This window comes from Saccostrea echinata, unplaced genomic scaffold (assembly GCF_033153115.1).
Source record: "Saccostrea echinata isolate AGI-Se365-2 ecotype Australia unplaced genomic scaffold, CSIRO_AGI_Sech_v1 ptg000002l, whole genome shotgun sequence".
NCBI classification, from domain to species: domain Eukaryota; kingdom Metazoa; phylum Mollusca; class Bivalvia; order Ostreida; family Ostreidae; genus Saccostrea; species Saccostrea echinata.
Window position 1 is genome coordinate 25,488,773 of NW_026889751.1, and position 15,704 is coordinate 25,504,476.

Here is a 15,704-nt window from a genome sequence, read left to right on the forward strand (position 1 = left end):
ACAGACAGACAGCGAGACCCCTGATATCACAGACAGACAGCGAGACCCCTGATCACAGACAGACAGACAGACAGCAAGACCCCCTGATCACAGACAGACAGCTAGACAAGACCCCTGATCACAGACAGACAGACAGACAGACAAGACCCCTGATCACAGACAGACAAGACCCCTGATTACAGACAGACAGACAGCAAGACCCCTGATCACAGACAGACAGACAAGACCCCTGATCACAGACAGACAGACAAGACCCCTGATCACAGACAGACAGACAAGACCCCTGATCACAGGCATAGGACCTAACACTAATGACTTCTGGCCAGCTTACAGATGGATAGACAGTAATAAGTCTCAAAGACAACATCAGATGGACAGACATTACATGTCCCATGTCCTACAGACAGTAAGATTAGATACACAGAGGCAAAATAACTTACACTGAGTTATTCATTCTCTAACCTTCCACAATGTATATGCTTAAAACACTGCATCAGGTGCCAAGGGCACTGACTTACAAAAAATTTCTACTATTCCACATTCATATACAACACTTCATAGAGATGCCAAGGTCATTTTGTGCTCATTAGCACCAACTGTATGATTGCAAAATCTAATGATCTGACCTCATCCCATGGGATTTAAGACAATTGACATTATTTGTAATCTACATACATGTAATGAAGGTCTGCATTTCATATATTACACAACTTTTTAACATTTTTTTTGCTTTTCTACATATACATATAAAGATACTTCATGCCTTAAACTTTAGTCACTGTGGAATCAATTCAGGGTGGCTCAATATTTGTGGAAATTTTGGGTACCCCTCATCCATGAATTAACTTCCTCCACGAATCAATACACCAGGATTTCAAAGCCATCTTTCCTTTTGTAGGTATGAGTAAATATATGAAATTACATCCTGATGAACCTGTAAAATTTAAGCAATCCACGAAAATTGGCCCCCATGATATGAATTTCAATGATTCCACAGATATATCCTGGTATATACCCGTAGCATTGATTAAAATATGAAAAGTTTTGCTGTTACTTTTAGTTAACATAACATAAAGATGTTGTAGCTACCTGGAGGTTAAAAAAAATGATTGAATCCTCTAAAGTGCAGACCAGCTTAAACATAACCAGGTAGAATGATTCTGTAATTCTGACTTATAAAAACCAATCTACATTCATAAAGAAATAATACACTTGTCTGAAGTAAATACTTATGTATGAAACAGCTGAACCTAAAATACCTTAATTCTAAAGGAAGATTAAACACATACCTTTCAAATTAGCCATTTAAATTAAAAAAGATTGAACAATGTAATCACTTATTATATATACATATATAAATTACTTTCATTGATGAGGAAGCATTCAACTCTGTTTGTTTAATTAAGGAAATGTTTCCTTATTTTATGGTTCATCTAACCATAATGATTAATTCTTGTTTATGGAGAAAAGAGGAAATTATTCCAACGGCAGAAATGCTTCAACTTCCTAAAACCAAATCTGAAAATCATTTTAACATACTTTCTTTATTCAAAATATATATTGTGAAAATAACTGTACTACATTTGTACAGGTCCTTGCCATTTATCTGCCAGTCTTTAACTCAAGCTTTTTATAATCATAGTATAAAAGATCATGCATAATATGAAACAGCTACTTAATGAAGATAAGCACAATTAAATTTTATTAACTCCTGGCATTCATACAAAAATTCATTGCATATGCTATGAAATTAAGACCTGCAAAACATGCAAGACAGGTTTCAGAAACTATTCCATCCTTAGTCAAGATATAATATTCCTACCAAGTAATTTTATTTTCTCTAAAGAACAGTAATAGCATATTATGTGTCTGAAAAAGCATAGTATGGATTGTGTAGTAATTAGCTAGACACACATATCTCCTGTACATAACTCTAGAGGCCCGTGGGCCACAATGCTCATCTGAGTAAACTAAGCCCTGTTTTTCTTACCAGATTTTAAAAAGATTTTCTCCTGTATATTTCCATGAAAAATTGTGATCCCATAATACAGCCCAAACTTAACTCCAAGGAATTTCTGAATCTACACAACATGGAGGTGCTTCGATATCAATATGACTCAAACATAGTCTTGCAGTTACAGAGAAGAATTCTCCCCCCCCCCCCATATATATATATATATATATACATGCATTATGTAAAATTTAATCCAGATTTTAGCCAACTCTAACCCAGGGTCCAAAATTTGAAAAAAGAAATTGAATCCAAACAACTTAGAAATGTTTGCAAATTAATGGTTCTTGAGAGGATTTGTAATTTTTTTTTATTAATACATGTAGTCCCATGTAAAACTTTGATCCCTTATTGCAACCCCACCCTACCCCCAGAGGTCATAAATTGAACAATTTACACTATATCAGAAAGCTTTAATTAACAAGTTTCATCTTTTCTGGTCCAGTTGTTCTTAAAAGGGATTTTTAAAGAAGGTCTTATATAGTCCAATGTAAAACTTTGATCTCCTATTGTGGTCCCACCATACCACTGGGGTCAGGATTTGAACAATTTAGAATCTACATTACTTCAGAAAGGCCCCACCTAAGTTTCATCTTTTCTGCCGCAGTGGTTCTTGAGAAGAAGATTTTTAATTACCGTACCCTAATTTTGCCTTTTCTTGCTTATCTCCACTTGGAAGGAGGCCAGGCCCATCATTGAAAAAATTACAATCCCCTTTACCTCAGGATGCTTTGCGCCAACTTGTTTAAAATTGGCCCAGTGGTTCTTGAGAAGTTGAAAATGTGGTAAGTTAACAGAAGGGCGGACGGACGGACGGCTACACAGACGAACGGACTCTAGACAACTGGTGATCAGAAATGCTCACTTCAGCTTTCAGCTCAGGTGAGCTAGCAAGTTAAAGATACATATAAATTGAAGTCACATGATCAATGTTATTGTCCGAGTATGTATATATAATGTTTATGTCCTGTACATCTCCTAGACAGAGAACAATTCTTACCTCACAGGCTGTCAGCATTGTGACAGAACACATCAAATCTAAGAAATCCCAAAATCTCTTAATCAGTAAAGTTCAGAAATTCAAATCATTAGACTCTCTATATGCATTTAGAATTCAATTTAGGCCTGGTTTTTGGTACAGATCTGATAAAGTTTGGAATGAAATGACAGCATACCTCAGTTCAATCACCCTTACAATATACACAGCATTCCTTTTAAAAGGCTTAAAAATAATCAAAGTCTGTGTTCCTGTTGTTGATGAAATTACTCAAGCATCTAAGTTAGTCCTCAATAGGCCAATGTCCCAAGGTACTAGGTCACTCTGACAGATAAGTCAAACTTTTAACTTGAGAAGTTTTAAAAAAAAATAAAGGTGACTATAGCTTTTATCTTCATAATGTGTATGTAATTTATATGTAAACCATTTAATTAAATCAATATATTTGGTAAATAAGTGATTACAAGTTGATTTGCTCTGCATTTGTGATGGGTCATTCATTCTGTTCTTTTTTTTGGGGGGGGGGGTGGGGGGGGATTTAGGGGGATTCTTGTTGGCATTGTTTTTGTTCTTTCAGAAATCAACAATCACAAAGTAGGTCATACTACTGAATACATTGAAAAACTATTTGTCTATTTCCAAAATGATGATGTGAAAATAAATCATGTGTATCACAATACTTATACATTCAGTATCCACAAGGGAAATGATTAAGCACTGTTAATACTGAAATTGTGATGTTCCTGACAAATAAATATGAAAAGATATCTGTGAACACAGAACTTTCAGTATTTCATTGCTATTTGTCCAATACAAAATAAGACAAAACACTTAATGAGCAAAATATATAAATGTATGTGAAAAGAGAGACAACTCTCTGTTACATTCTCAAGAATCTTCACATGCTGTGTCTAAAAAAAAATATTGTACATGTACATAAATTGACAGATTCAAAATTTAGCACAATAAATGAGTATTGAGTGGTTGGCGTAATCATCAATTAGTGTTACACATGTCTGCACCATGTATTGTATTCATTTATGAATTTTTTACGGTATTCTTGAATTAGCGCATTGTTGTCCACGCCAAAGCCGCTAAAAATATGAAGCCCGTTTTTTAAGTACACATAATTTGAAAATAAAGGCAATTTTACTAGCCTAGAACAAAACATTCTTTAAAGACACCACTGATAAGCTGAGTCTTTTCTTTTTAGGAAAAAAAATTTAGCATAATGATTTTAAACATATAGTCAGGCCAAAAACTGCAATTCCTACTGGTTGTGATTCAACTTAAAGAAGGAATGCCCAATTTTTAAAACTAGAAATTGTTAAGAGACTCTTACCATTTGCTCCTCTCTTTAAATGCTTTAGTCTGAACTATATATAAGCCATCACTGCTACAGACAGCGAGTCTGGTCTCACATATGGTAAACAGTACATCATTCTGTTTACCATTGCTTTATATTTACTCATTTAAAGATGTTACAACTCACATGCTTTTTTTATTGCAAGAATAATCTATATTGTTAATAAACATTGAAAAAAGATCATTTTACTTCAATGTTTAACTGGGAGAGTCTATCATTTAAGGCAGAAGTTTACCCCAGAATGGTGATATCCATTTACTACTGGTGAAACTCCATTTATTTACGGTATTCCATTTCTTTGCTATAACAGCTGAACCACAAGTGCAGCTATATATATGCAATTCAGAAAAATGGTTACATACTACTTGGGATAACAGGGTCTCTACTGGGTACAAATGACATAGATAACTTACGAGTATCACTAATTGCGATGTCTCAATGACTACTATCCCACTATCCCCTATGATTTGGTCCCTATTGGGTACAGATGACATAGACAACTACTTACAAGTGTCACTGACTGCGATGTCTCAATAACAGCTATCCCACTATCCCCTTCGTCCTCTCTCTCTTCTGCACTCTGCGAGCGAGATCGTGGGGTAGAGGCATTCTGGTTGGCTTTAGAAGGACTTACGTCTGGATCACTAACGCTTCGATCCGGATCACACTTCTCTGGACTAGCAGTATCTGTAGAACTGAAGGAACCATTAAAAAAACAATTTAATTATCACTAAGAATTTTATCTCATGTTATTATATTCTTTTGTTATATTTTTTTTTTATATAATCTGTAGAAGTTCTGGCTTTATGGACCATGGACATCATCCTGGATAGCTCAGTGGTTAGAGCAGCTGTGGATCTTTTCACAAATTTTTTAAAAATCTTACGGTATATTTTTATCTTAAGTTAAAACTTATGATAAAAATCGTTTCCACAAAAATTCTTAAGAAAGTCGTAAGTGCAAAATCTGTTGTAACTTTACGAGAGCCCCAACCCTCTCATAAGTATTTTAAAACCGATTTTATTGTAAAAATAAAATAAAACCGCAAAAATCAAAATACACGTTAAATTGAACTTTTAAAAGCAACTTCCAATAATATTTTATATTTTTTCACAATCACTGTTGAAAAATTAAATGAAATACACTACAAAATATTTACGATGTAAGTTTCACTTAAGATTTTCGTATGACCTACTTTTACGTCAGACTTGTGATTGTGATGTCAGATTTTAACTTCCTTGCTTCACAAACAATTGCATTCGATGTTTGTTGTCAATAATGTTTGTTATGCTGACAAATGTTGAAAACTAAGTTTTACTTTTATTTTCACCCACTTATTTAAGGATTATAAAGCATATTGAAGTCATTGCTAGGGAAGTAGTCTGTTGTAAGTAAAATCTTAAATTCAATATGTTATGAATGTGTTCGTGAAACGCACTTAAGATTTGTCGTAAGAGATTCTTAAGTTAAAATCTTACGCAAAAACTTAAGATTTTTTGTGAAAAGGGCAACTGACTAGTAATGCAGGGGTCCCGGGTTCGATTCCCGGTCCAGCCAAATATTTTCTTTATGCGTTTCTCCTTTCCTACTACAAATCATTTAAATATAAAGACATTCTCATGGTTTTGTATTAAACCTTTTGACTGTGGTATGAAACATGCACAGATAACTTAAAAATGAAGATATTTTTAAGGATTAAGGAAAACATCTAGGCCTGAGTGTAAGAGAGGAAATGCGGGTTGGAAAAAAAATAAAACAGAATTCAATGCATTAAATTCAAAATCATTTAAGCCAAAATATTACTATTTTCCAGTGAGCATCAAATTTTTTTAAAAAATCTCTTTGGTAAACAAAAACTTACTTTTGAAGTAATCTAACCCTTTTCCCAGACATTATATCCTTTGGGAAACAGATAAAAATGTAATAAAACAGGGGAGATAACTTGTACAAAGATTTTGAGTTGTTCCCCTTTGCTCATAAACACAGGGATATCAATCATTTTTCTTCTTTTCTTGTACAAATTGAAAGGTATGTAAATTCCCAAACTGGCACCTCTGCTGCTGTCTCACGTATAAATGGTCTAGTATTATCTTTTTCATAATAATTATGAAATGGTGAATGACTTTAAAGATTTCAAGATTTTGCTTGAATGTTGGAGCATGATTTGGAATTATCTGAGTTTGTATTAGAAATTGAACAGTATTTATGAATCATCATTGCATAAATATGTATTTTTTTTTAAATAATCCCCTCCCCCAATCCCCTCATACAATCACAGAAACATACAAAGGAAAAAAAGCAATCTGATGCTTAAAATAATATTTTGTTTGCATGTTTCTCCTGTATGAATGATCAGGAAAAAATTATAGCTCTATTCAAGGCTTTTAGTTGTTTTCATTTCATTAAATTTTAAAAATCTTTTTAAAATTTTTGGAGCAAAACAATAACTACAATACTGTCATTTTACATTAACATTCCCATAAGAACCATCCTCAAATCACACAGAATAAAATGAAAAAAAAACCCATAAAATTTCAAATTTGGCATTTATGTACATGAAAATAATACATTATTACCTGAAGAACAAACAGAAAGGAAGGTACCTGAATAAGTGATCAAAATCATTGGATCCTCCACTGTTTATACAGGTAATCTCCTCATCATCATAGGAGAACCTGCTGGTGTTGATGTCGGGTTGGCTAACAGACAGACCCCCCTCCACCCCCTCCTTACTCTTACTCTTGTGTCGAAGTCTGAGATTCTTGGTTTTATTTCTGAAGCTGCTCCAGAAACGTCGCTTGGAGCCCGAGGGTGGGGAAGTAACATGAGAGTCAGGGCCAGTGGACAGGTCAATGGAGCTCTTGGCACGACGGCTTGACTCATCAGGTACACCTAAAATCAGAATAAAAATTGGTTACGAATTCTATTATTGGTACACAGCAATAAATTCAAGAAAATGTTCCCTTTTTTAAAATGAGCTTTTAATCAAAATCATGCCAGCTGAAAATGACAGTCACTGACACTCATTTAGCAAATTTCACAATGCCGGCCTGGTTTAAAAGCTGTCAGCAATTAAGTTTGCAAGTCCACTAATTAGATTGTATTTCTATCTGTGTATTATTTACTACATGCATATAAATCTGTAATTTATTTGCCACCAACAAAGGAGAGGCTTATTACTATTTCCTTATCTTCATATAAATGGATTCAGATTTCATGCACTTTGCTTTTTACAGTATACAATGATAATGAATGAAACTAGATATTCCCTCTTGGTTTATAGCCCATATTTTCCTTCTTATAATGACTTCCCCCATATTCATGCCATATCCTCTCATCATAAACCCTCAAATGTTTTCCTCCTCTATGTTAAATGTTTCATAGATATCACAAGATGTGACCAAGCATGCATAATTAAATTATCTGTCACTTCCTTCATGGCCACCTTATGTAATTTTATAATTTACATATAATGCTTCCTACATTTCGTTCGAAGTCATATTGGAACTGACTTATCTATTAAAAAAAAAAAAGACCCATCTAAAAGGAAATAAAATAAATTTCAGCCTTAGTATTAGATACTGCAAATTACACATTCTTTAAATGTCACCAAAAAAAAAAATTGTTCTTAAAATTAGTAAACATTAATAATTACACTATGAAATTTTAAAAAATGTCTATCAAGAATAAAATTTCTTTAAATTTTTTTTTCATATGTTTTTTTCAAAATATCCTCATACATGTTATACAGCTTACCGACACATCCACAAAGTACTGCTGACATTTTAATATAGTTTCTACGAGTCAATAAATGTCATTAGACACTTGCAGGAATGTTGTGACATGAAAATGCCAACACTGCATGTTTAACTGAAATTTAAACACACTGTTTTCAAAAATTTCTTCGAATTCTTTTATACTAATATGGAGGGTGTTGCAATATTTGCACAGAACAGCAACCCTCATAAAACTTCAAACATAGATAACTGCTGGTCCATCGTAAATGTTGAATCTTAGAGGTCAAGTCTCGAGTTAAATGACATTTTATTGAAGTTGAAGGATATCCCAACAAAATATTTGCATCTTTTCCTATGGAACGCTGATCCAATGAATTATAAAGAAATCTCATCTCCTGAACACTGATCCAATGAACTATAAATGCCAATGGAGAGAATTCCCGTATTTTGGCTCTTCTTGCCCTTTATCATACTTCCTCAGTTCTGAACGTTATTACTCTTTATTTTCTATTCAAAAGTTCAAGACCCTACTAAAACCAAGATCTGTCTAAATATTACGTAAAAATGAAATAAAAACAATCTGGCCTTCTGTTTCACCATCACATTTGCATATATCCGTTTTAAGAACCGTTCCCCTGGCAAAGGTATAAAATCCATAACGGACCTTTATCGGTGATTAAATGTAATTTCTCTCATTATATCAGAATAAATCGGTCTAGAAAATGCCAGAAGTGTTCAGAGTATTACAAAACTCCTGCGGATGGAGGTCTTAATTACAAACAATAATTTCAGAGATGGATGAAAAGTGGAGGTCTTCTTTAAGTGTAATCACTTGACCCACATAATATTCATACTTTGTCAAATGTAAAGTAAGCTATTGATCATCTGATAACGACCTGCAGAAAACACTAGGAAAATTTCTTAAATAAGTGAGGGAAAGGAAAATTGACAATGCTCTAACTTAGTGTTGCTATGCATAAGCTTTTATCAATACATCTTAGAAACTGCCCATTTTCCTCAATTACTTTTTTAATTTAATTTAAACAATTACTTGTTTCACGGAAATGCTTATGAAGTCTACTTCAAAAGAATGGCACTTTGTCAGGCTGGATGTTAATAAAATTTCTCATTTGTTGAATTGAACCTAAATGGTAAATATTGATTTTATCGCCACTAATTGATATTGATACAAATAGACCTAGGAATGAATTTATAATTTATAAAGTTATCACATTATTCTACTAATTTATTCATGTATCAATAAACATGGATATCTCAACTTATCACATGCTAAAAACTGAGCAACTTTATGAAGCTGTTCTAAAGTTTTTAACCTATTGGACATTTTCTTTTTCAAGATGCAACCATAATTTAAAAATTTAATACTCTTAATATTCAAGTCTCAATATCATTCAAGATGTTGTAAGCACATAAACTTTAAAGGCTAGCAGCACTTTAAGTATATCGAACCACTTAGTGGATTAAACAAAATGTCTTGAAAGATGGTAAACTGTTTTACGTGTATATGTCACCTCCAAATATTTTAATTTGATCCAATTCTTGACCTTTACCAAGACCAATTTTGGTTTTTCAATCTCATCTTGTTCAATAATTACCACAGAAGTTTGCTGGAGTGGATAAATAATCCATTTATGAGTAAATTTAACTGATTAATTTGGGAATGGCCCTCTGCTAAGGAAGATACATGTAATTCTGTATTGGAGGAGTGACTCTCTGCTAAGGGGGATAACTCTGTAATGGAGAATTAACTTTCTGTCAATGGAGATAACTCTCTAATACAGGACTGATCCTCTGCTCACTTGGCACACCTCGGCCGATTCGTACCTCATCTAACCTTGGCTGTATCATGTAAACCTCCATTGAACCGGAGCTACTTTATACTTAATATGGCTGTGCCCTATAATTACACATGCACAGTGTGCTGAATTCGATTCGTTAACAAACATGTGATTATGTAAAGATACTAGGTACATGTTTCTTGGTAAGTGTTATTCTTAGTGTTACCTAAATGCTTTTGAAATTTTTATCGTATGTCAGATGCATGTTTATTATCGTTTTCAAAGCGTTATGTTTTCCCTAAGCGGTAAACAGGCAGCCTTATCACAAATGTTAAGCTGAGACGCATGTCAAGTTTCCTCATACAGGCGAGGTTTGATGAAGGTGACGGAATCAGTCGAGGTTTGCCGAATGATCCTCTGCTAAGAGAGATAACTCTGTAATGAATAACACTACCCTCTGCTAAGAGAGAAAACTCCAGAGGATTGACACTCTCCCAAGGGAGATAACTCTGAAATGGAGGATTTAAACTTGCTAAGAGAGACACTACGGTAACTTTACAAGTTATCTCCTCTGGTAAGGGAGATAACTCTACAATTATTAAATCACTACGTTTCCTTTTTAAAATTTTCATCTTTAATAATGATTTGTCTCAAGTTTTCCCCTGATTAAATATCATTTTCAATTCCATTCTGAGTTCAAAAATTATCATCATATATGACAGGAAAAAAAACATTTAATTCCCATAATATAGCTAAAAAAGCAGACATTCAAATAGAGGCAGTGTGCATGCTCATAAAATTGAACAGATGAACAACCAAGCAAATCTTCTTGACAAAAAATCTTAGATGATGTTGATATCATAAGCTACAACAAAATAGTTTCCATAAATGATCAAAGTATATCCCAAAGGAAATGTTACAGTTTGAAGGAGAAAAAGGGAGCTGATTTATTTCTACTGGCACACATATTCACAACCTTTTTGACAGGATTACCATAAGATATGAGCATCATCGAGAAATATCGAACAAAAGCAATACATTTGGATGATGAGTTTGTCCTAGTCTTGATTTTTATGAGATTAATATCATGACTGCTTGTCACTTGTTCACATTACTACTCTTCCGATTTCATTAAAACCAAATTACCGCGTCTTTTTATTTATCGTGCACAACAAGCTTGGAGATCTGTCTTTTTTCCTGTAAACATCAGCATCAATACAAATGACTTTTATTTGTTTTCATGTTGACTCTCATAATCAGGGACTTCAATACTTATATTTATATAGGAGTTTACTTATATATGATCAATGACTTTCAGAGCAGTGTGAGAAACTTGCCAAAGTTTGTAAGCCCTAAATTCCTGACTGAATTAACAATGTATTTATTTAAAATCTTATTTTTAAGCATTAGCACTCTTAGGTTAGTTATATGTAATATATAAATTATTCAGTCAGCTAGTTTCCTACATCTCAATGGTCTACAATATAATCAATCATCAAAAGTAAATGTTAATTTATGCAAAGATTTGTTCCATAAATATTCTAAGATTTTTAAATAAGTAAGATGCAATTTGTATAGTTATTTAATACATTAATGTGAAAATAAACTTGCTAAAAAAAATTTTTTTAATGCACAAAACCTAGTGGGTGTGTGGAAGTTCATATTTCCATTCATAATTAAATTTTGTATTTAGTAACTAAAAGAGTATTTTAAAATACATGAATAAAATATATATACATGTTTGCAAAAAGGAACAAATAAATGCCTTAAGAATAAACAATGCCTACACAATTTATCAGTTAAAACATTCATTTCTACATCTCATAAAATGTCCATACCAATTCAACAAATTTAAACACAGACAAAAGTGGAAAAAAATCAACTCCAGAAAAAATCTATACTTGCTGTTGAACGACACTTTTGCTTTTTTCCTTGGAGATGAATTGACCATTTTTTTCATTTGAAATAGCTGTATTGTGCAGCACACATGTAAAATGCCTATGACATGACCAGTAAATTGATTCTACAAGTTAAACATGGTTTTAACACAATACCCTGAAATTAAATTGCCAGGGTTACAATGTTCCACCTGTTATAACTGATCAATGCTAACCGTGTGTATTGCCTACAGTGTATTGTCATGTAAAAAGATAATAAAGATCAGTCAAGTAATAGTCCAAAGGATAATCATTTAATTGATACCTTGTCTGATACTAAAGAGGTTAACAAAGTACACAGCTAGGGATAACTTGCATTGCAAAGTTTCACCACTTTTTATTTATTTATTTATTGGGGGGGGGGTGGCAGGGGAAGAAAAAATTCTGTTGCCCATTGCAGGATATTTCCCAAATGCAATTCAGATGTACAAAATATTAAAGTGAACACTATTTGATTGTCAACCAGGTGGAAAGGCGGGGAGGGGGGGGGGGGAGTTGGATATCACTAATCAGTCCCTTTTAATATTTATGAAAAATATCAAAGTCTGAAAACTGCCCCACAAGTCAATGTAGGCAAAGTTCTATTTGCAAATATTGGTTAATTTCTCAATGGAAATATGCAAAAGGTTAGCTACTAAAGGATATTTATTAAACTGAAGATAAGTAAAGAAATTGCCATAACAACTTTTAAAATCTCTCTAGCCAGCTGGGAAAAGGTTCAAGACAACTTGTTATTTACTGTGAATATGCCAACTCCCTGCATGTTCAACAATGTCTTAAGACTGTGCATGCTTGCCAAAAATAATAAATAATGATAATAAAATTGTACATCACAGAGGTGCAAGTACTTCTTATATATCTCAATGATACTGGCTGAAATACCAGTGCCAACATTTATGCGAGACAAACCTTGCGTGAAATATTTTAATTGATCATCAATATTAAGTCAGGGACAGCTGTTACAAGTGACAGAGTTTGCTGAATCTATTTGTTTGTGGTGAGACCTATCACGGAAGTAGTGCACAGAAGCAATAGCTAGACAAGATAAACATAAAAGCAAACAGAATTAGCATCCATAAATTCAGTTTACAACATTTCCATTAATTATCTTTTTCTGTAAGGCACTGAATAATTTTCAGATTACAGCAGCATATTTTCATCTTTCTTCTTTTTTTTTTCCGGGGGGGGGGGGGGGGGGAGGGGGGGAGGGGGGATGAAAAGGGGGGTTAGTGATGGGTAATCATCATTGGGGGGGGGAATTATAAATATGCAAAAGATTCTGTAGAAAACTAGAAATATTGTTGGAATGAACAAACTCATAAGTCTACTTTGTTAACACAGCTACATAAAATTAACACAGCTACATAAAATTAATCCTGCTTTTTATATTTTTAAGAGGGTTGAGTATACCTGGCTAATGAGTAAGGACAATTTCACAAATAACTGGAATAGCATTAAGGTAGGTTCCTACTCGAGTGACGAGCCTAATAAATTAACTGTAATTTTATCAAAACGAATTCATTGCTAAATACAAATAAAATTGGCTCATTGCAGTATAATACATGTATAATCACATATATGAATACCCAAGGGTCCCTGAAGATTAAGCAGGCAGGGCAGGGTCCACTTAAATTTACAAACAGCCACCTGTCTGGAAACTCTCAGCATAAATTTAAATCTGGGTCCTACTTTACAAAAGAACTTTCGAGTAAAACAAAAGTATACTTTTGCTAATAATTTTTCTTCTTTTAATTAATTTGAAAAAGGTATGTAGTCTAATTTTTTATGACTCAGGAAAAATATATTTGGTAGACAAACATTAGAAAAAATTAAAATTATTGGTATTTGTTATCTTATCATAGTTCTTTTGTAAAATGGGCCCCTGGACTCTTTAAGTGACAAAAAAAGTTAGATTTTTGTGAAGTGTAAATTCAAGTGAATGGTGAACATGCACACTATATCCATGACTAAATACTGCTAAAATTTAAGACTAAACTTTGTTGATGATTTGTAATCCCGCCGACTCAGTATTCCCTGCAACTTATCAAACAATCGGTCGAAATCTTGGCACCCATGTGGGAAAGAATCTCTTTATTAAAATATGGTTTCAAAAGTTATCTCATTAAAATTAGCAGTTTATAAGAAGTAAATTTAGCAAGTTATGTCAAGGTTACTGATTTTTATGCTCAAGACTGCATTCAAGATAATAGCAGCTAGCCTAGCTGCTAGGTTAGATAGTTAAGTCATATCGAATGCACTGTTTAAATTAATGCTTGTTATGGCTAGGCTACCATATCGTTCAAGATTGTAGCGCTACGTAGAGCTGCTACAGTACTAGACCCAACTGGTCTAGTACTCATAAACGTTAATGTCAAACCATGAAAATGAAACTGAATATGAACAAAAATGCATGTCATGATTTTTTTTTTATGGAACATGCTGAACCACTTGTCCTTTGAGATTTATTTTCATATTAAATGTCTACTAAATGTATCAGATTACGTTGATTCAACTTACGATACATGTAGTCTTCATGGCTTTTTCTTGAAAAACTGTTCTGAAATCTTTTTAATGTCCATCTTTTCTTCTCTTTTTCTAAAATATCAAAAAGGAAAGATATACAAGTCGGAACTGAGAATCAAGACTTAATATTTCCACTAATATAAACATCATGTGAATTTGAAACATATCCTTTTATCTTATCTGTACAGACAAAAGCATCAACCCCATCCAAGTGTCTTATATATTAAATTAACTTTTTAGCTCACCTGAGTCGAAGGCTCAAGTGAGCTTTTCTGATCGAAATTTGTCCGTTGTCTGTCGTCGTTGTTGTCAAATTTTCACAATATCATCTTCTTCTCCAGAACTACTGAACAAATTTCAACCAAACTTGGCACAGAGTATGCTTGGGTAAAGGGGGTTCAAGTTTGTTCAAATGAAGGGCCACGCCCTCTTCAAAGGAGAGATAATTACAAATTAATGAAAAAGTAATGGCATCTTTTAAAAATCTTCTTCTCAAGAAGCACTGGTCCAGGAAAGATGAAACTCATGTGGAATCATCCTCAGATAGTGTACATTCAAGTTTGTTCAAATCATGACACCCAGGGGTAGGGTGGGGCCACAATGGACAATCAAATTTTTACATAGAAATATAGAACACAAATCTTTAAAATCTTCTTCTCAAGAACCACTGGGCCAGAAAAGATGAAACTCATGTTGAATCATCCTCAGGTAGTGTAAATTCTAAATTGTTCAAATCATGACCCCCAGGGGTAGGGTGGGGCCACAATGGACAATCAAAGTTTTGCATAGGAATATATAGGAAAAATCATTAAAAATCTTTTTCTCAAGAACAGCAAAGGCATGATTGGTCATATTTATATGGAAGCATCCTCAAGTGGTGTAGATTCAAGTTTGTTCAAATCATGACCCCCTGGGGTAGGGTGGGGCCACAATGGAAAATCAAAGTTTTACATAGGAGTATATAGGAAAAAAAATTAAAAATCTTCTTCTCAAGAACAGCGAAGTCATGATTGGTCATATTTATATGGAAGCATCCTCAGGTGGTGTAGATTCAAATTTGTTCAAATCATGACCCCTGAGGGTAGGGTTGGGCTACAATGGATGATCAAAGTTTTACATAGGAACAGGTCTGTTACAATCACTAGATTTAGCTCCTGCCAATATGTTTCTCTAAATCAGTCATTCATTTACCTATCTCAGGTAGTTTTATCTAGCTATTTCAATCCAATTTTTCACAGTGTTGCTTTTTATTTAATAAAGACAAAAAAAATCGCAAGTATATGACAGTCACTATTAATATTTATACTAGGGATGTTTAGAAAAGCAATCTAAAG

At 33.4% G+C, this 15,704-nt stretch overlaps 1 protein-coding gene across 1 annotated transcript in view; it reads right to left on the bottom strand.

The window, feature by feature from the left end:
• Nucleotides 1–14,459, bottom strand: part of LOC133175569 (multiple C2 and transmembrane domain-containing protein 1-like) — a 47,672-nt gene extending 33,213 nt beyond the window's left edge. Inside the window, exons 1-3 of the mRNA XM_061310695.1 lie at nucleotides 14,365–14,459; nucleotides 6,978–7,266; nucleotides 4,883–5,069 (exon numbers count right to left, since the gene is read on the bottom strand). Of these exons, the coding sequence (XP_061166679.1) occupies nucleotides 4,883–5,069; nucleotides 6,978–7,266; nucleotides 14,365–14,371 (483 nt within the window). The 5' untranslated portion in view covers nucleotides 14,372–14,459. The remainder of the gene's footprint in view (nucleotides 1–4,882; nucleotides 5,070–6,977; nucleotides 7,267–14,364) is intronic.
• Between the last annotated feature and the right edge of the window lie 1,245 nt (nucleotides 14,460–15,704).